Source organism: Mytilus edulis, chromosome 1 (assembly GCF_963676685.1).
Source record: "Mytilus edulis chromosome 1, xbMytEdul2.2, whole genome shotgun sequence".
In the NCBI taxonomy this organism is placed as follows: Eukaryota; Metazoa; Mollusca; class Bivalvia; order Mytilida; family Mytilidae; genus Mytilus; species Mytilus edulis.
The window spans coordinates 29,695,306-29,716,746 of record NC_092344.1 but is presented as its reverse complement, the minus strand read 5'-3'; the positions used below and the strand labels follow the sequence as shown (position 1 = coordinate 29,716,746).

Sequence of the window (21,441 nt, the reverse complement as noted above, 5' to 3'; positions counted from 1 at the left end):
GCACAGATGTTAAATTAAGCTATCTAAATACCGGAAGATTATGTCAAAGGAATATTACCGTCCAAAACTTACACATTAAGGGATCATCTCTTTTGTAATAAAATTATTGTTTAGAGATTTATCATTTTAACTGAAATATCTAAATCTAGGTATGAACAGTTATTGATGTACATATTCATAACTCATTTATTCAAAGTAAATTCCTCTCGGTAAATTTCGGCAGTATATTAAGACAATTTTTAATAATTTAACGAAAACCGATCATAACAGAGCTGTACTATTAATCTAATAAATTAAATGAAATTTAGACGGGTTTTTACTAAGTCCATTTATAGATTGGATTTTACGTTGCTTTATATTTGTATTTTGTAAGACATTTACAACGCCTTTTAAACTTGACAGTGCACTATATTTACACACAAGGAAGAAAAAATAAAGATGTCTGACGTGTACCATCTGTTAATCTTATTTTTTCTTATCACATCAACAGTAAGTTTTTTTCATTTTTACAATCAGCTTCTTTAAAAAAGAAAGTCATCAAACAATGTAGCCGTACTTTAGTTTCTTCTTTTCAATAGATGATAATATCGCCATATGAGAAAGTAGTATAATATTGTTAAAGACAAAACAAATCGGATAACACAAACAAAATTGATGTTTAAGTGTCCGTCGATCGGATAAATGCAGAGTTTATTCATGAGATCACATTCTTCACGTAGGCTCCAGTGTCAGCGAGATTTATTGTCATACCATGATGATTTTGGGGGTATTGTTTGGACTTGCATGCTAAAAAAAAAATATGGACCGCAATTTAAGATCCAAAGTGTTTCAATTACAGACATAAATGATTAATTTAAGAGATCATTGCTTCGTGTTTCAGAATTTAATACTCCAATAAGAAGTTGTTTTGATTTTAAATATTTCATCACGACTTTTGTAGTTTACTTTTAGTTAAAGCATTCAATATCAGGATCCGTTTCAAGACTTCGTAAACCAAGTATTAATGTAATATGGATTATTTTTAGCACTCAGGTTTTCTACACCCACTTGTTTTCGTCACTTGAATTCATTTTGGTGTACAGTGGTTTAAAATGGCACGGTCGGTAGTATTTCCTGGCCCATAAGGGATAATGATGATAGTCTTTTTAGAATTTTCACCACTTTTAGAAAGTGCCAAAAATTCTACATTCACAGTTAACTGAAGTACTTTTATTTTACTATTCAGAATTGAATGTGTATCATGACCGTTTACTTTTTTTTTCAATTTTTAAAAACCTAAAGCCACTAGTGCTTTTAGGTTTTTTATTGTGCAGTGAATACACATTTTTTTAATTTGATTTGTTTGTCAAATCACACTGTTCAGATACATTGACTTAGGTAGGGTACACAAAAGAGCAACCTAAATTCTGGAATGCAAATACTGCCATACTACCTTTATCATTATTTTCTGTATTTTAGTAGTTATCTCTGTTGTGGATTTTATTTTATCCATATAAAATAATATTAAGACGAGCGTTACAATCTGTAATACATGTTATACCAAATATTTACATGATATGCTCTACTTTTACAAAAACTAAATGTACCTGAAAAGTATGGGGAATTTTGTTTTTACGTTGAAATATTAGTTATACTTGATGGATTTATGATAAAAATGTGTTTTAACTTTATTCAAAGGAAATTCTATTTAGAACAATTTGTCAGTTACATAAAGTAAAATATGACAATGAAAATTAACCATAGAAAAAAAAACAAGGAAATATAACGTTAAAAACTAAAATGACATGAGGCTCAACAAGATGTGACAAGGAATTTATTCCCGGGGTGCAGCGAGGCATCTCTATAGAAATATGTCAAAATTTGAAATATTGCTGTCGCTGTACCTTGCTATAAATACTGAGGCGGATACATGTGTCAATCATAATGCAAATGTCGTATGTACAAAACAACAATGAGATAGGCAAATAAACAAACTAGATTGGACTTCTTTACATTTTGTTGAGGCTAAGAAGCTCAATTACTAGAATGATATTCATCTGTCATATTCCATATTATGGTTGGGTTATAATAATTCTACAAATAACCCTAGCACATTGAAGAAGTACCGATAGCATATGCAAAATGCTGGCACGATTTGAACTACTAGGAAAAAGCATATTTTACTTTGTAGAAACTGTCCAGAATATACAAAAAACAAAAAAAATATAAATCATTCTGAATAAATATATAAGCTAATTCAAATATTAGGATTATATTCCAATATTGATTATTCAGGTGATATTTATTAAGTTCAGAAATAAAAAAAATAAAAAAAATATTGATTTTAATTTGTACAAAATTAAATCAATAAATGTCTATTTTTCTTAATTTTCTCAATCAACCGATTGACTGAATTGCACAATTATCAAGAATAAAGACTTAATCAAAAGCTCAAACACGTCAAGCGAACGAAAACAGCTATCAACTTTTTTATTAGTCTCATAGACGAATATTTGAAAGCCAAGAATGCATAAGAAACGAAACATTTAAAGAGCTTTATAACTCACAAGGACATATTTTTGTAAGCAAAATCCATTTAAGGCTAACTTTGCTTGATGGAGTTGAAACCTCAGTTTCTTTAGAATTTAAAATTTATATGTGGACAATTTTAGAAAATATTGTTAAAAAAACCTGCCAGTACCGAAGTACTAACTACTAAACTATTAGATAATTTGAGGTTACATTTAATTGGTTTCTTTCCCAATTCCAATATTCTTACTTTATAAATGTGTACACATGCATAAGAGTTAACAGATGTAGGTATTTTTGTATTTGAGCTAATGGAAGGACATGAAAATGAAAAATCTCTTGTCGTAATGAATCATATTTTTGAACAAGGTATTTACAGATATTTGATTTCTTTTTATGTAATATGGTTTTTGAAAACCAATACCTTTTTGTATGAGCTTATTTGCTATAATTTTGACTATTCCTAAATTACAGATTGATTCAAACAACAACATAATAAACCGTTATATGTCCAACTTACTTGGCATAGATGTCATAAGCCAAATTTCAGACAACTTCTTTTGAATGTGTGGTATTCAATTGTTATTCAAGTTTTTAATTATCTGTTTCTTTAACAAGAAAAATAAACATTGTTAAATAGTAAAAACGACAACTCAAGATGATCAACATAAAGGTTCTTTAAATACTTTCTACAATCGACTGTCTGAGTGTAAAATTCGTTATTTTCTTAATCTTCTCCCCAAATTTATTACCATTATTTGGGGTAGAAATGTTATCAGACTTTGAATGAAAGTATGCACACGTAGGTTATCAACGAGTTAAAGGTAGATGCGGGATCTAAAATAAAATACATAGAATTCCTAAATATTTATCAAAACATAGTTTACATCACGCCTTTTTCAAAATATGAAAAAAAGTATGGGTCAATGGGCTTTTTGTCATGCTACATGTTGTGCGAAATTGTCAGTTTTTGTATAGATTATGCATGGAAACCTAATTGTGTGATAAAAAGAAAACTTAATAACGTAATTTAAAGATAAAATATGCCTGAGAAGATAGCTGTTATAATATTCTTTCACATGAGAACAAAAAAAAATGGAGTCACTGAACTCGTTTTCATGCTACAAAATTAAATACGTAAATTCATAACACATTCTATTATAAAAAAAATATACTTTATTTCAGTTATCTCTCCGTATATATGAGTTACCTCCCCTTATGTGACAAAGATGATACTGGGGGTTTTTTCTCGGAAAATACAGCCGTAAAGATGATATAAGACATTAGACATAATTTTCATACTACTCCCAAAATGTGCACATTTCATTTAAGATCTAGACCGATTGTTATCTGCTTTTTCAAAATCCAAGATAGAGTAAGACACTCGAGCGACCATAATTAAGGAGACGGAAGTTATCACGGGACATTAAACACTCATACATTTTAATAATCTGACAGTGCTATGTCAAAAAACAAAAGCTGGCAAATAGATAGATGAATTAACAGAACACTTCTAAGAAAAATAAAGACTGTTTAACATGAACCCCTTTAAAACGTTTTGTGGTAAAGGAAATGTAAAAACTGCTCTCCAAGCACAGCATTTGTGATACTAATTGTTAGTTATTTGATGTCAAGAGACTATTATGGTTACCACACTTGTAACACATCCGTGGTCATCTAAACCACATATATCACATAACGGTCAATAATGTTCACATAATTTGACTTCTTTGAAGGGGCATAGGACATATGAAACAAACCAGAAAATGATTTCGTTTGGTTCAATCATTGATGAATATGAAATAATGAAATTATAGTTCATATCTGTGAGCCAATGTGGCAAAATTTTGTCAAAATAAGCAAAAAAATATCGCTGATAAACTATTCACTTGTAAGTGAATATTTTTAATTCATTAAATCCGTATGTATGTGAACTTCAATTTAAACTATTAGTTAGAAATTACGTATGCATAATTCGTGTTAAGCCTTGAATAGGAACTCAATGTTAACATTGAAATTGAACATATACACAAAAAATCATCCTTATTCAGATAAAAACACGTTAACTAGCTATTTATTAGCCTATAGCATGAAATAAAAAAAACCTATAAAAATGGGGTACACGCTTTATTAACTGTTTATTTCAGACTTATTGTAATTTAGATATACGGTTTAGTATGTTATAAATCAAAAGAGAAAATTTTAGTCAAATCGGTGAACCTGAATTTAACAGCTTGTGCCCCTTTAATATTCACCAGTATTTCATTTTTTTTTAATTTGTTGAGCATTTTGGATTTTCTTATACTAAACACGGAAACTGGCTTGTTACCTTTTTACATTCTTGCCAGGAATAGATTACCTTAGCCGTATTTGGCACAACTTTTTGGAATTTTGGGTCCTCAATGCTCTTCAACTTTGTACTTGTTTGGCTTTATCAATGTTTATAACTATTTGGATCTGAGCTTCACTGATGAGTCATATGTAGACGAAACAGGCGTCTGACGTTCTAAATTGTTATCCTGGTACCTTTGATAACTATTGCCATATAACTTGATACAACTTATAGACATATTTTATAGAAGTTACACGATGGGTGACACATATATAGAACAGGATCTGTTTACCCTTCACGAATCACCTGATATTACCCCAAGTCACTGGTGTGGTTGGTGTTGCGCAGTCTTTTGTTTTCTTTGTTGTGTTTTGTGTACTTTTGTTTGTCTTTTCATCGTGGTTTTGTTTTTTTGTCATCTATCTTATTTTTAGTACGTTTTCGAGTTATGAATTTGAATGCCCCGTTTGGTATCTTTCTCTTTCCTTTCACTGACAATAAAATTGAGAAAGGAAATGGTGAATATGTCAAAGCGACAACCACCCGACCATAGAGCAAACAACAGCCGAAGGCAACCAATGGGTCTTCAATGTAGCGAGAATTCCCGCACCCGTAGGTGTCCTTCAGCTGGCCCCTAAATTGGCCCCAGATTGTTAATGAATGTTACACTTTATTCATTGTGTGTGTCCATATCGCTTGTCTGACTTATTCTTTCCCAATTCCAAATATTTTTAGGTCAAATATTGTTAAGTCCTAAACATACCACATTTGGTCAGTACTGAAGCACTGAGTTCATAGTACACACGGGGACTTACAACCCACCAACAGTCGATCAACCCTGTACTATTAAATATAAAAAAAAATCTCAATAAATTGTGTATGCAATGGTAACAATAATTATGGTTATAGTCCTGTTTCCACGTGGTTACTGTTTTTTTCCAGTGATATCAGGATATGTACTCTATACAGTAGTTAACGTTACACAAAAACTAAAAGAAATGACACTTACCTACGTCAGCACTAATGTAAGACTATAGTATATGTTTTACATGAACAATACGACAAATGCTTATTCTCCTACGCAGTTAAATTCTGTTTTCGACACGTGAAAGTATTAAGTCAACTCTCTGCACATAAATGTTTCATAATTACAAAGGATTGCTATTTATTCCTGATTCGGTAGGTAATAAATATGTTTCGGTAATAAGAACTGACAGGTACAATGTAAATTCTCCGAGGTGAAAAAAATTCATAGTACCTTCAAATGCTTCAAAAAACAACGAAGGTTTACATCCCGTAAATACTGTATTGTGTGAAATACAAACCTTGGTTACCAATACTATAGACACAAGTCATGGTGACAGGATATTTAAGAATTACATTTTTTGATAGAAGTTAGTGCAAAGAATATGTATGCAAACTTGTAAAAAAAATAATTCTTACGACTATATTTGTTTTTATGTCAGTAAGATACTATTGAAATAATTTGAAAAGGATATGTCTGTGCTTTGTATCGATCTTATTAGGTTGGCTAGATTCAACTGATATTTATAGCTTGTCCTAATGGTGTGTTGTCACACCATGATCCCAGATTAGAAAGATGATTGCTGCAACCGCAATCATGTATGTACATGTCTAAAGTAAGGAGCCTGTAATTAATTGGTTGTCATTTAATTGAAACTGTTCATCATACTTTTCATTTTTGTTATGTTCTTTTACATAAATCAAACTTTAGTTTTCTCGTTTGAATTGTTTTTCATCAGACATTTAAGGGTCCATTTGTAGCATGCTATGCGGTTCGGGTTTTGCTCATCGTTGAAGACCATACTGTGACAAATACGTTGCTAACATTCTACGTCATGTTCTCTCTCTTCATATTTTCTTATTGTTTAATTATTTATAAAGATAAATCAACCGATTTGTCTCTTGAACATATTACAGTTAACGTAGGGTTTAATTAGTAGGCTTTGATGACCTGAAATCAATCTTAAATTTTCATAGTACTTTCGAAGTGATTGATGTTCTTGTACACAACCTTTCGTGGTTTTGCATATGCTTGTGATTTGATAAGTGTTGTATAAAGTATCTTACATTTAGCTTATGTATTTTTTCATAAAATTATTTGAATTAACATTTTCAATGTTTTTTCGTTTCAGGAAAGTTTTAGCAGCAATGAATGTTTTCTCGACTGTAAAAATTCAACTTTATGTGAACAGTCATGTCCTGATGGGTTATTTTATCACATTTCATCAAACACCATGACTATTAACGTCACTTCTTGTCAAATAGGAAATACAAACAGGACAAGTATTTTAATTTCACCAACTTTTTTAAATTCCCAAATGATTACAACAGATAGATTTGTAACAAATACTTTTGAAACTGACAAATCAACCATGAAACACCAGGAGAAACCAACAACAATGGATTACTCAACCATTGATGATGATACGACAAAAAATATTTTAACCTCAAGTTTTGGAAACATTGTAGAAACAACCATATTTTCCAATACTTTAGAAACGCCATCTTTGACGCTTTTTGAAATTGAAAATATGACAGAAAGTATAATAACTTTAAACTTTGAAAGTAAAGTAGACACAACCCTATTTTCAAAAACCCTAGAAACATATTCTTTGTCACTTTTTGAAAATATTTCATCAAATTCACAAAATCTAGAGGGATCCAGAATCACTGGATATATTTCTTCGATATTCAACTTTTCAGAAACTGATATAACATTCAGCTCGGATATAGTATTCAGCGATTCGTCAACTAAAATTTTGGAACCATTTCATACAATTACTTACCATCTGTGTGTTGAGAAATGTCCGGATGGTTACTATTCGAATGAAACCAACGAAAGGTGTATTTCTTGCAGAGATGTTTGTAAAAACTGTAGAGTTAGCGAAAGTCTTCACATAAATTGTGCTTGCAATATAACACATAATCTTACAGAAATATGTTCGGATGTAAATATAAAAAGTAGCACCACATCAGTGACAATACTATTAGTGGTTATTGTGTCGGTTTTAGTTTTCTTCGGAGTTATTGCAATAGTTGTAAAATATGTTTTACGTAAAAGACGTCGATTGAAGAGGACAAACAGCAATATGTCTGACCCAAGTATAGAATTAAGTTCTATAATCGTAAGATCTTTTAAACATTTTTAAGTGCCAAGACCATATACAAATAAGAGGCAACATGAGTAGACAGTTGCTCTAATTTGTAAACCCACTTTAAGTATAAATACATGCTGACAAACCCGACAAAATTTTACCATCAGTTAAACTCTGTTGGAATGTGTATACCAATACAAAAAAAGAAATGTGATATGTTTACAAAGAAACAACTATCCACCTAAGTTCAAATAAAGTGGGTGTTAGCAATGATAGCAACCGTACTTCCTTAAAAAATGAGAAAACCCGACCCTGAATAGTCGGCTGTATACGGCCCCATGAAAATATGAATCAATTCACTTGAGAAAACTAACAGCCTTATAAATAACAAAACATTTATTAAATATACCATGATAAAAGAAAGTTTTATAAAATAGTCCATATTACCCTTTAAAGAAAACTGAAAAAAAAAGATGAGCGACAAGAACTTAAGCAAAAACTTTTTTGTTGCCTGTTTTTTTGGTCTCCTTTTTTTTTTTTTTTTGCCATGGCGTTGAGTGTTAACTGTAGAGATGCGAGTTTGACTGTCTCTTTAGTATCTTTCGTCTCTCTATAACTGACATTTGACATTTAGATGACTATATTTCATTTTTTATTCTTTGCATAAGGAAAAAGGTATTTGAGATCTGTATTTATAGCAATATTTCAGTACACTCTTTATACATATTTGTATCCCTTCATATATCCCGTCCTTGTGAAGGTTTAACGACCTTAAATAGTTTAACAAATGGAATTAAGTATTCAAACCTATTACACAAGCAAATATGAAACTCGTTTTCAACTGACGTTGAAAAACAGCAATTACAATACTGTTCCTTTTCATTTTGTGTTTTTTTGTAACTGTTCATGTACTGATTTTGAGTCATGGATTGAAACCAATATCCTTGGTTTTTCCACTAATTATATACCCATAAGAAATGCTTAAAAACGTAAACTGTCAACCAAAATGTTGTTTCTCAAAACGGATTTAGCTAATTTCCCTCAGTTTCTGTCTTAAAACTGTTTTTCCGTGACGTTGTTTTATTTTGCTCTCTTTCAAGTTTATTCACTGGGAAAGTAGGATTTGCATATATATCTTGATTTTGATTCTATACAAGTCATTTCGATTTGCCAAATTAAAGAGTAAAAAGTCTTGTCTTTTAGTAGTACATAATGCAATAGGAACATTTACCATGATGTTAGAATTAATCTACAATGTATTTATTTTTATACAGGAACACAGCCAACTTGATAAAGATACTTCTGAGTCTGGTTTGACATTAACTGAACAGGTATTATTTGTAAAGAATGTTTTTTTACATAAACATTTTATTATCAAAAGTCGTTCTGGTCTTAATTTGAAGTATACACATTTAAGGTGGAAACCATACAAAACCACACTTTATCATATAGATTTTTTCAGAAACAACCTTCAGGTATACTGAATGTGTAAAAGAAGTTATGCAATGATGTATCGTACAACAAGTGTATCTTATGATATTTGCCGATACTATTTTTATTTCGCTCATAAAAAAACATGTGAACCTGTCTAAAGCAGACGAAATAAAAACAAGAACGACAAAATTAGGGTTAAAAGATCACCTCTGACCTGTTCCATAAAACAATGGATCCGAATCCGAATCTAAATCACAAATTATTGTTTACTCAGATATCACCAGTTTGCTTCATTAATCAATTTTGTGAACAGTCTTTCTATCATAAACAATAATATGCTTATATAGTCTGGATTTTCCTACGTCAAAATTATTTCCCCATTATGTAACTTATTCGTTTTAATTGTAAAAATTGTAGGGATAAAGCGCTGTCAAGCTAGCTCTTGAAAACAGTTTTCCAAATCACTTCATAAAGATTCAAGCATGCCAGTTGAATTTATATAATAAAAAAGAAATGTATCTACTGGCTTATAAAAATCATCTATATTATGTGAATGTAAAACAATTTTCTGATCGGTTGTTCAATACTTTAAAAAAAATCACGAAAATATCTTAAATTGTTCAAGGAAGGCAGACTAAATATGTCTAAAGGTTGAAGACTTATTACCGTAGATACCAAATACAAATAAATTTCTAAAAAAGAAGTTAAGAACTTTTTATATCCACTTGTAAAGTCTGTCGTCAAAAAAATTTGTTATTTAAACGCACCAGTCATACTCTTTTATTATGATTCATGATTCTGTAGATTTTTTTTATTGGAATTTATGCTTAAGCACAACAAAGAATCACATGTATTTGTAACTACATTCGTCTGCTTTGTGAACATTTTACATATATCTCGAAGTACTCTACTATAATTTAAAAAAGAACACGTTTATATAGTGCAAATTAATTGTGCACCTTCATTAAACCTTAAAAGCCCACAGAAACAGATGTAAACAACTCATATATGCTAACTTGTCCTTATTAATAAAGGGTTCCATTTATTTTGTTTGAGTTTAACTGCATTAATACATGTAATAGGATTGTGCTGAAAACGGACTTGACGCGATATATATAACATATACTTGTATCAAAAACGGGAACTTCAAATCTACCGAATTAAACACAAATTAATGATTAACTGATAATAAAGTAATGCAAGAAACAATCAAACCATCAATCAGTCGATCAAAAGATAAAGTTTTAGTATATATTAAAGTGTATTTAAAAATCGTGCAAATGAATATATAGTAATTTCAAAATTTAATAAAGACATGCCTAAAATGTAACTTAGGTAAAGATGGAGAAAATCTGTTTCAATTCGACGATATGTTATATGAATCGAAAATAAATATTCGTATTCATTGTACAATTTTTTTTTACGATTTATAGTTATGAAACTGTTTTCAGGTCATTAAAAATGACATATTTTGGAATTTATATTGATTGATCTAGAATGTCAGTAGATGCTATTAATCTGTTGATTATTGTAAATTTGCTTAGTTTCTTCTGTTACATATTCTACATGGAATATAGGAATCATAAACATTTTGCGAACGTAAAACAATTTTCTGATGGGTTTTCATGAAGATTGTCCAAAACATGAAACAGGAATCAGATTTCATTTAAGCTGATTTTGCACTGTGCGTATTGCTATGAGTTTGTTTTTCTATATTGATTAGAGGTTAAGGGTGAGGTTTGATACCTAAAAACATGTATGCAGACGCATAACCTTCCATATAACCAGTTATAACAAAATATTTTGGATGCACCAGTTACGTACTCTGAAACAAGATAGATTCAATTGAATAGACAGATAGCCAGGAAAACCATCTTGAAAAATATTCTATTTTACGCAGCAAAGTTTGATCACAGCGTACATCTTTAGTGTAAGATGATCGCACAAAAAATATTAAACTCCACACAATCAATGACATAATAAAACAAAGCCTCGTAGAATGTTGCATGAGTCTACTTTTCATTGGAATTGTATTTTTCTTTTTTCTATTTTGACATATGTTGTGAAACTAGTCTTTTGTTTATTTTCTTTGGTTACATCTTCTGACATCAGACTCAGACTTCTCTTGAACTGAATTTTAATGTGCGTATTGTTATGCGTTTACTTTTCTACATTGGCTAGAGGTAAAGGGGGAGGGTTGAGATCTCACAAATATTTTTAACCCCGCCGCATTTTTGCGCCTGTCCCAAGTCAGGAGCCTCTGGCCTTTGTTAGTCTTGTATCATTTTAATTTTAGTTTCTTGTGTACAATTTGGAAATTAGTATGGCGTTCATTATCACCGAACTAGTATATATTTGTTTAGGGGCCAGTTGAAGGACGCCTCCGGGTGCGGGAATTTCTCGCTACATTGAAGACCTGTTGGTGACCTTCTGCTGTTGTTTTTTTCTATGGTCGGGTTGTTGTCTCTTTGGCACATTCCCCATTTCCATTCTCAATTTTATTAGTGGTATTTTTAGAATTAAAAACAATATTCATATAATGAACATACTGTAAACATTTGAAATTAGAGCGAGGGCGATGTTGTAAACATATAATGCATATAATTTTACCTTTTATTAGATCTATGAAATCAAAATCGCGTAGTTGAATTAACTATTTGTGGATTCTTATAAATTCTATATATAACTTTTGGACTAGTTTAAATCTCATTCTATTTCTGAAATTTATTCTTACATACTTTTGATTTTTTAACCCTGTATGCTAACATCGCCTAAGTAAATTTTAAAATTGTTTGTATGCACATTGAACGACAAATCTATGTGACGTATAAAATTTTCTGACGTCAGACACACAAAGCAATGAATGTGTTAGGGGTCATTCATAATTATCAACCATTTTCCAAAGTATACAAAACGTACACTTGGGGGGAGGGGGTTAAAAAATCTACATTTTTACCGTACGTTTTTTTTTTATTTCCGGAATTTATTTCGTTTCCGTAGGGAAAGTCGATGTATAAAATTGAGAATTGGCTTGGGTGTGTTTCTTTTTTTTTATTTCTTCTTTATTATTTTCACTTGATGATATTTATTTCGATATCATTATTCTCCTCAACCCGGATGGAACGATAAAAAGATCAAATCATATGAAAACAACTAAATCTTTCAAACATGTGAACTAGTAAAATTTTTTAAACAAAAAGTTTGCAAGCATTTCTCAGTACCCCCGATTGTCCATTTCATCTGCTTTATTATAGATCGTTATCGTTTTACTCTGTTTAATAAACGAAATCGATGGAAACACTAAATTCTTTGAATGTTTTGATTTTGACAAGACACCATTTTGTGAAAGATTTTAAACTGGTCCTTCGATTACTTTCCTTGTAATTCCAAAATAGTAAAGGAAGTACACCACTAATTAATGGCCCCATTGCTTTCTATGTTAAATTCCTCAATTTCGAGTGGTCACAACTCTTAAAATTATCTTAAGTTCAAATAAAGTGACAATCATTGCAAGTCAAAGCAACACCTTCTGGTGTCCTGTACTGAAAAAAATCAACATACCTTACATTGCATATAAGAAAGAACTGGTTCCCGGAACTTCGGATGTACCAAAACAGGTACTTCCGATCTGACAAAAAGGCAAAATGTACCCTCCTTTTTAAATTTCATGCCATTTTTTTATTATTCAAATTTATCAGTCAAAAATTGTTCTACAATGATTACCAGTCATGCAGCTTTCATTTGATACAAAAATTAATAAAATACTCTAAATATTTTGAAAGTTATGTCCATGCGTAGGAACTATTTTGTGTTAAATATGTACTACTTTCTTGTATGTGCTTTCTGGCCGGGCCCGAATTAGTGGTGTTACACCTAAACCGGTAAACCGGAAGTAAACTTATTTTTCTTAGTATAAGCCTCATTTAATTAGAAGCACCCCCATATGAAGTTTAACCTTAACTTAAAAATATCCAATATATATACATATTACAGTATATATACATAAACTATAATAGAGTCATGAATGATGAATGGCATATCTACAGGGACCTTTTAAATAGAAATACAGGCGGGAAATTTAAAAACTTCAAATGTTTTAAAACATTACACTTTTATTGATTGTTGTCTTGAGCTCTGATTCCATCAACAACTGTTAGTCCATACTTTACCAATGCAATATAACCATGCATTTCCTTTTCTTTGATTCTTAGTTTAATTTATGTACCCTTTTGTTAATCTTTTGCATGCTCTAGGTGCCCTTTTTCATTGCAGTTACCATTCCCACTGTGTGATAGGGGAAACACTAATCTTTGTACTCTTTATTTTGACAAAACATAAGCATCACAGATAGATGTCATCAAATAAAACAGTCAGATATGTTTTAGTTTATTTTCAATGCAAATTCCTATATTAAACTAAAATATAATAGACAGGATCTTCTTTTTATTAAGAATGATCGATTCTTCTCTTGAAATCTGAAAATGGTTGATGTACACTATTTGAGGGAGGGTAGGGGGTCTGAAAAAGCGTATATTTTGTACACTTTGGAAAATGGTTGACAATTATGGATGACCCCTAAATTGTAGATAGATGTTTTTGTGTTCTGTTAAATTGTTCCTTTTAAAATTGTTATACGATGATGACTGATGTACCCATATTCTGACTATTTTATTTAATGTGTCTGTTTAGTTAATGCATCAATGTAAATATAACGGGAATTGATGAGACTTCCATCAAAGTGAAAGGGTTAGCGCTATAAAACCAGGTTTAACCCACCATTTTCTACATTTGAAAATGCCTGTACCACGTCAGGAATATGACAGTTCTTGTCCATTCGTTTTAGATGCGTTTTGTTATTTGATTTTGCCATGTGATTGTGGACTTTCCGAATTGATTTTCCTCTAAGTTCAGTATTTTTGTGATTTCACTTTTTTCTAAGATCAAAAGATTTCACTATAATGAGATAACATATTAAAAGGAATGCATAAACAATCATAATAATTTATATCTAACAGGAACAATCAGATTTGAAAAGCAGATCCAGATACATCCCTGATCCAACTTCCAATAAGCAGGTATCATTTGTTCAGAGACGAGAATTCCATAAAAGAAATTTATATATCTATATATGCATTTGATGGATGGTTTGACTATTACGATTACAATCGTGATATCATTCCTTGTTGTTTATATATATAATTTGTCTCTAATTAAGCGCATATTTATTTTGTCCTTGGTAAAGAAAGATAATGTAATTACCAGGCCGTCACATCAAATCATAATGTTATTACGCACACACACACATATATATATTATATATATATATTATTGGGCTGAAATTTACCATGTAATTGATATTCATGTCAAAACCGAAGTGTTGACTACTGGGCTTGTGGTACCCTCGGGGACGAAACCAGCAGTGGCAACGACCAAGTGGAGTAATAATAAACAAAGGTACCAGGATTATAATTTAATACGCCAGACGCGCGTGTCGTCTACATAAGACCATCAGTGACGCTCAGATCAAAATAGTTATAAAGCCAAACAAGTACAAAGTTGAAGAGCATTGAGGACCCAAAATTCCAAAAAAAGTGTGGCAAATGCGTTTCGTTAAAATATACGTTTTCAATCTTTTGGTCTTTTTTTCGAAAATGTTGTTTGTGCTGTATTTAAACCCTTCTACAACGAAATTTGTTTTACATGCACACGTATAAAAATTGCGGTTTTCATCCAAGCAATCATTTGAACGTTGTTTTCAATAGGCTATTTGCCAATACCCGTAATTGACCCTGTTATTAGAGATCCCTTTTTTAGTTGTCTCCCTTATGCGGAATATTAATTTTTATTTACAATGGAGAGCTAGCAGAAAGAGCAAATTTACCTGTGGGTAATGTGAGTAATCTTTAAGGATTTTAAATCTTGTAACTACATTAATTTGTTGTACAGTTTAATAAAGGCAACAGTAGTATACCGCTGTTCAAAACTCATAAATCCATGGACAAAAAAAATCAGGGTAACAAACTAAAAGCGTTTGATATCAGAAATTATTTAAAGAAAATTTAGTTAAACCGATGACAATCACTTTCAATTCATCATGCTTTGCATTGGCAAAAACGCATTTTGTCCGGTATGGAACCAGTCGACGATTGACAAAGGGGAGTAATTTGTTTAAAAAGTGTGTAATAATAGAATCAAATCGGTAATTGGCAAATGGACTATTCAGACTTGTATATATGTTATATATGTAATGAAACTATATATATGAAATTTTCATTACATATATTGTGAAAACTATTGACATTATTGAAGTCTATTTGTTCAGACGAACTATTTGTCAACACAATGTCATAACATCTTCTTCGTATATTACCATCTTATAATAATATAAGAAAACATAAAATGTGATAAAGAGGATAGCATTTAATAAAAGCAGTAGATGTATGGTTTAATGTTGTAAATTTCATTTTGGACATACATCTGAATTTTCCTAACTGAAAATACCTACTACCTTATTTAAACCTTGTTCAAGCCATTTTTATTATTTGATTAAGAACTACACCAATACTGTAAGATATGATTTTTTTCAGACAACATACAAACAATTAATAACATGAATATTTGTATTCTTGTTCTTTTAAACATTCAAGCCTGTTATGCTAGTTAGGAAATTCTGTTTTGAATCAAATAATCGATTTACACATTTTTCAGACTAACACCCATTCCAGAAAAGAAGGCTCCTACGATTATGCTCAAAAAAGAAGTTTGAATCCACCTTATGATGACGCCCATGTAAGCCTTGTATATCTAGAAAACATATGTTTATGATAATAATTATTTTAACATTGTGTATTACATCTGAACTGTCATTCATACTTTTAAACAAATGGCTTTTATGATGAATGATATTTTGTCGAGTGAGTCACCTTTATGTAGTAAGGGTTTTGCTTATTATTGAAGGCCAAATACCATCACCCATTAGTCTCCTGCACACCAAACGCGCATTTGGTGTACACATATGGCGAATGATGAATATATGACCATAATGGTTCTACAATCTGTCGATCACTTTATTTTTTGCATTGAAAATTGAAGTCATTTTTCTTTGACTGTTTGCGATTTCCTTAAACATAAAGGGAATTAGCTGACAAATGTATTTAAACTGATATAACATCCAAATTACAAAAAAGTTTGAAATAAACAAGTAACAATGCATGACTCGTTAATGTGTTTCAGCATTTCACGTGTACATTTTGTCGAGTGAGTCACCTTTATGTGGTAAGGGTTTTGCTTATTATTGAAGGCCAAATACGAATAAGGTAATCTATGCCTGGGATAAGAAAATCTAAAATACAAATTGAAAGATCGATCGAGTTTGGCATGATTTGTTTCATAAATAGAATGACTCACATAGGTACAAGTTTCTTGTCCAAGGTAGGGATAAATCGTACTAAGTAAAAAAATCATTCTTTTCTGAAACTGCCATTATCAAGATGCTTGATTTCTTGATTTACAACATGTATACTTGTAACGTTTGGGTAGTTATCTTTAAACGAACAATCGGCATTCACATGGGAACCAACAAAGCTCCTGGTTTTGCCACCTTAACTTCAATTTCCGCTAAATAGATAATGTTCTCTTTATAAACGATCCACATATTTGGCGAATATGTTTAACGTGTCCATATCATCGAACTTGAGATAAGGATACAATAAATACAGCTAAGTCTGTCCCATAACTTGGCTCTCATATACAAATTGACAAAGAGGGCCAAGATTGTTAGGTAAAAAGTGTGATTGTTGTGTATACTGTTGAAGAAATCACAACTTTCCGTTGTCATGGACCAAATGTACATCGTCGTAACGTTTGAAATACCACGAAATAAGGAAGAACCAATGGAAATGCTGTAATACTGTCTAATGATGCAATATAAGCCAATTAGATTAACGCAGACTTTTGTATCAATTTCTTGTATCGCACTCAATACAGCGTGCTACGAGAAATATCTATTCATGCCAGAAATAAATCACATGCCACAACCATATTAGAATATGATATCTAAACTCTTTGTCAATCAGCAATATTAAAATTATCATAAAGCAGTTCATACTTCACAATGTCAAGTGAGTCTATAACCGTTTTTTTTTTCAAATGTGTTACAAATTGTTAAAATATTTAGGGTGAACATGGAAACCTATATGCCACAGCTAGAAGTTTGGGTACACCTGCCAGAATTGAAAATGTAAGTCTTACATTATACTTTATTAATTAATAGATTTTTTTATACATAATACTGGTTTAATTGATCTATTAATGAAGTACTTATGTATCCCGTGAATGCGCTCATTAAGTCTTTCCACTTTTCTGTGGAAAGACTTATTGTTTTTCTTCTGATTATTATTTTTTTTTTCCGCCAAATTTTGTTCTTGCGATAAATGTTTGTTTCACAATATGTCGCTTAGATATTTTTCATATTGTATTGTATAGTTTATGCGCTTTTAAATTTCACCCTGCTAAGCCGAACCTTTATCTTTGTAAGAGTTATCTCCCTATTCACTGTTTATCATCTGTGTGCATCTCCTCCGTAACAAAAAAAGATATCGACAAATTTCTTTTTCTAACTTGTTCGTTACATCCTCAGGAATATTTGGCTAATTTGGATCGAAGCGATTCGATGAAATTTTATAGGAGTTATCTACCTTTACAAAATAAATTTGTCGGTATGTTTTTTTAACTCATAAACAATTAACCGTATAACCCTGGAATGTTTTAATTTGAGTCCCCTAGGTCCTAATCTTAGAAAATGAGGTCAAGGTCAAAGGTCAAGGTCAAGTTCTAAATTTTTAATTTGCCTTGTTTTGAGATTTTCTCCAATACTTTCAAAGATATACTTTGAAGAACAAGTGCAAAATGTTTGCTTTATTGTAATAAAGATATGCTACATTCAGTCTTATACAATTTAATGGTATTTTATAGGAGTTAGTGCCCCTGAAATGTCTTAATATGACATTATTTGAATTTAACTTCAACTAAGTACATTATAAAGACATTTGACCTTGTACAAAAGGTTCGGTGACAAATGACCTTGAAAAATGACTACCGGAAGTGACCTTGAGTAAACCGGAAGTAGCTTTTTTTGCAATTTTTTCATATAAAAAGTACAAAGAATCCATATAGTTTGTCATGTAGATACATTAACTGATTAATGAAGACTAAAAATGACTTCCAACAAACCGGAAGTGGCCAATTATCTTCCCTTTTACATACAAAAGTATATAGAAACTATATATTTTTGGAATCATTGTAAAAGAAGCTATCATATTACACCGGAAGTGACATTCATTTTTCCCGGAAGTAGCATATTATCTCCCTTATATCACTCAAAAATATAGTTAAACCATTATTTATCGCATCAGTATGAAGAAACTCTTCTTATCAAAATTTCTTTGATATGGAAAGACTTTCAATTGTTCTTTGAACAATTGGTTTTTAATTCTTTTTGTATTCTTGTCTTTCATTTTTGCTTTGTAAACATTTGTGTTTGTTTTATAGTGATGAAGATTATAATACGATTTGACTGCTGTATCCCTATTTTATTATATGATAATCAACCGAATCATTATTCTACTTGTTTTTACTGAAGAAATTAGAATGGTATTTCGTAAATTATCGCTCTTTTGTGCAATTTTCTTATGATCTTTTTTTGTGATAATTTTTCATATCATGGTACTAGCTTTAGATGGAAAATTACATTAAATGGACAACGTCGTCATAGGTAAAATAGCGATAAACAGATAATTAATAGATTATCATTGGTCATCTCAACTCGATTGCTTTTCTCGCTTGAGCCTTCCAGGCTCAAGCGAGAAAATCAATCTCGTCGAGATGAACAACGATAATCTATTAATTATTACCTATAACTTATGCCTTCTCGAGATCATATGACATTTGTCGAACTTCTTTAATAATTAGACAACAAAGCAAAGCATGTATAAGACTTATTCAGTCTCACTCCTCTCCAAATTGTTGCGATGTTTACATTTTTATTCCAAGCAAGTGATATTATACTAATATGTTATCAGTAAATTATTGGTCATAATTATAAATTAACTCTTTACGAAACTTTCAATTTTGCGAACTATTAAAGAGTTTATATCCTGAAAATAGATAAACTTAAATGAATTTGGAGAAACCTTTCTGATTTTTTGCTTTAGTACATTTTAACATAGTACTTATTTTTTCTTTCTAAATTATTTTTGTCGAGCGTCACTGATGAGTCTTTTGTAGACGTAACTCACGTCTGGATATTTAAAAAAAAAACCTGGCATCTAAGATGGGTTTATTTACATACACTGAGTTGATAACACTGCTGTTAGAGGTTTACTCTTCTGATGTAATTCCAAGCCCAGTGATAAAAAGTAAAATCACAAAAATACTGAACTCCGAGGAAAATTCAATCGGAAAGTCACTAATCACATGGCAAAATCAAATGACAAAACATATCAAACGAATGGACAACAATGGTCATATTCCTGACTTGGTACAGGAATTTTCAAATGTAGAAAATGATGGATAGAACCTGGTTTTATAGCAAAAAACCCCTCACTTGTACGACAGTCGCATTACTGTGTTGGCATGAATTATCATTTATATTGTCAATATATCAAAAATAACTGTTTACAGAACTTTGAATTTTCAAAATACTAAGGATTTCATATCCCAGGAATCCTAGTAAATAACCGTAGCTGTATTTAGCTTAATCATTTGGTATTTTTGGTCTGCAATGATCATCAACATCGTCGTTTTGTTTTTTGTTGCAATTTAGTGTTTCTGTTGTTTCGTTGCTTTTCTCTTATATGTGTTGTGTTTCCCTCGGTTTTAGTTTTTAACCCGGATTAGTTTTCTCTCAATCAATTAATGACTTTAAACCTGTAGTATACAACTTTTGCCTTTATTCATCCTTTTCGAACCTTTTATACTCTACCATCACTCATGAGTCTCTTGCACACCAAATGCGCATTTGGTATACACATATGGCGAATGCTGAATATATGAACATAATGGTTCTACAATCTGTCGATAACTTTTTTTTTGCATTGAAAAAAGTCATTTTTCTCTGACTGTTAGCGATTTCCTTAAACTTAAGGGGAATTAGCTTATGGAATGGTTAGCGCCAAAAATCATGTTTAACCTCGTCAAATCCTGAAGGTTTATGTCCAAAGTCAGAAGCATGTTATTCAGTTGTTGTCGTTTGCTGCGGTTTTTCAGAAATTAGTTTGTTCATAGATAAAGCAGTAAGGTTTCTCATTTGAATTGTTTTACGTTGGTAATTTCGGTGCCTTCATGTGGTAAGGGGTTTGCTTATTATTGAAGGCCATATGGTGATCTATTAATTTTAACTTCTTTATCAGTTGTCGGAAAAGTAATCATATCACATCGTCTTATCTTTTATATTTATTTACTTAGCAAATTTGTATTTGAATTTGCAAACTTCATAAGTAACGTCACAGCAACTATCGAATATAATGTTTCGACATGTCGTGTGTAATATGATTTATAAAGATACAGCTAATCCTTTAAACCGGAATCAAATCGTTGTAATTTAAAAAGAATAAAGCGCTTGTTTAAAGTTATATGAGAAAACTTACCCCTTTCTTTTTCGAACTACATATTCTAGAGGTTGCGTGAATCAGATGTGGATACTTAAAATGCCAAAAATAATTAAGGGTACACACAATCTAAGAATTCTTCATCTTGCAATAATATTAAAACATCTGACTATTCTTCACTGTATACAAGTATAAGTTATCAAAATTAACCAGGAATATGGTTAAATACGCCAGACGCGCGTTTTGTCTACATAAGACTCATCAGCGACGCTCATATCAAAATATTTATAAAGCCAAACAAGTACAAAGTTAAAGAGCAATGAGGATCCAAAATTCCAAAAAGTTGTGCCAAATACGAATAAGGTAATCTATGCCAGGGATAAGAAAATCCATTCCAAACTAAAATACAAATTGAAATCCATCGAGTTTGTCATGATTTGTT

General features: G+C 31.0%; 1 protein-coding gene across 3 annotated transcripts in view; it reads left to right on the top strand.

The window, feature by feature from the left end:
• Positions 1-375: 375 nt before the first annotated feature.
• LOC139511383 (serine-rich adhesin for platelets-like) overlaps positions 376-21,441 on the top strand; it is a 73,465-nt gene continuing 52,399 nt past the window's right edge. For 2 of the 3 annotated variants that reach the window (XM_071298085.1, XM_071298066.1), the window contains exons 1-6: positions 390-489; positions 6,997-7,989; positions 9,234-9,290; positions 14,409-14,468; positions 16,102-16,182; positions 17,570-17,632. In XM_071298085.1, the coding sequence (XP_071154186.1) occupies positions 439-489; positions 6,997-7,989; positions 9,234-9,290; positions 14,409-14,468; positions 16,102-16,182; positions 17,570-17,632 (1,305 nt within the window). In that variant the 5' untranslated portion in view covers positions 390-438. Of the gene's footprint in view, positions 490-6,996; positions 7,990-9,233; positions 9,291-14,408; positions 14,469-16,101; positions 16,183-17,569; positions 17,633-21,441 lie in introns of all 3 variants that reach the window. The other variant, XM_071298076.1, reaches the window with a different exon arrangement.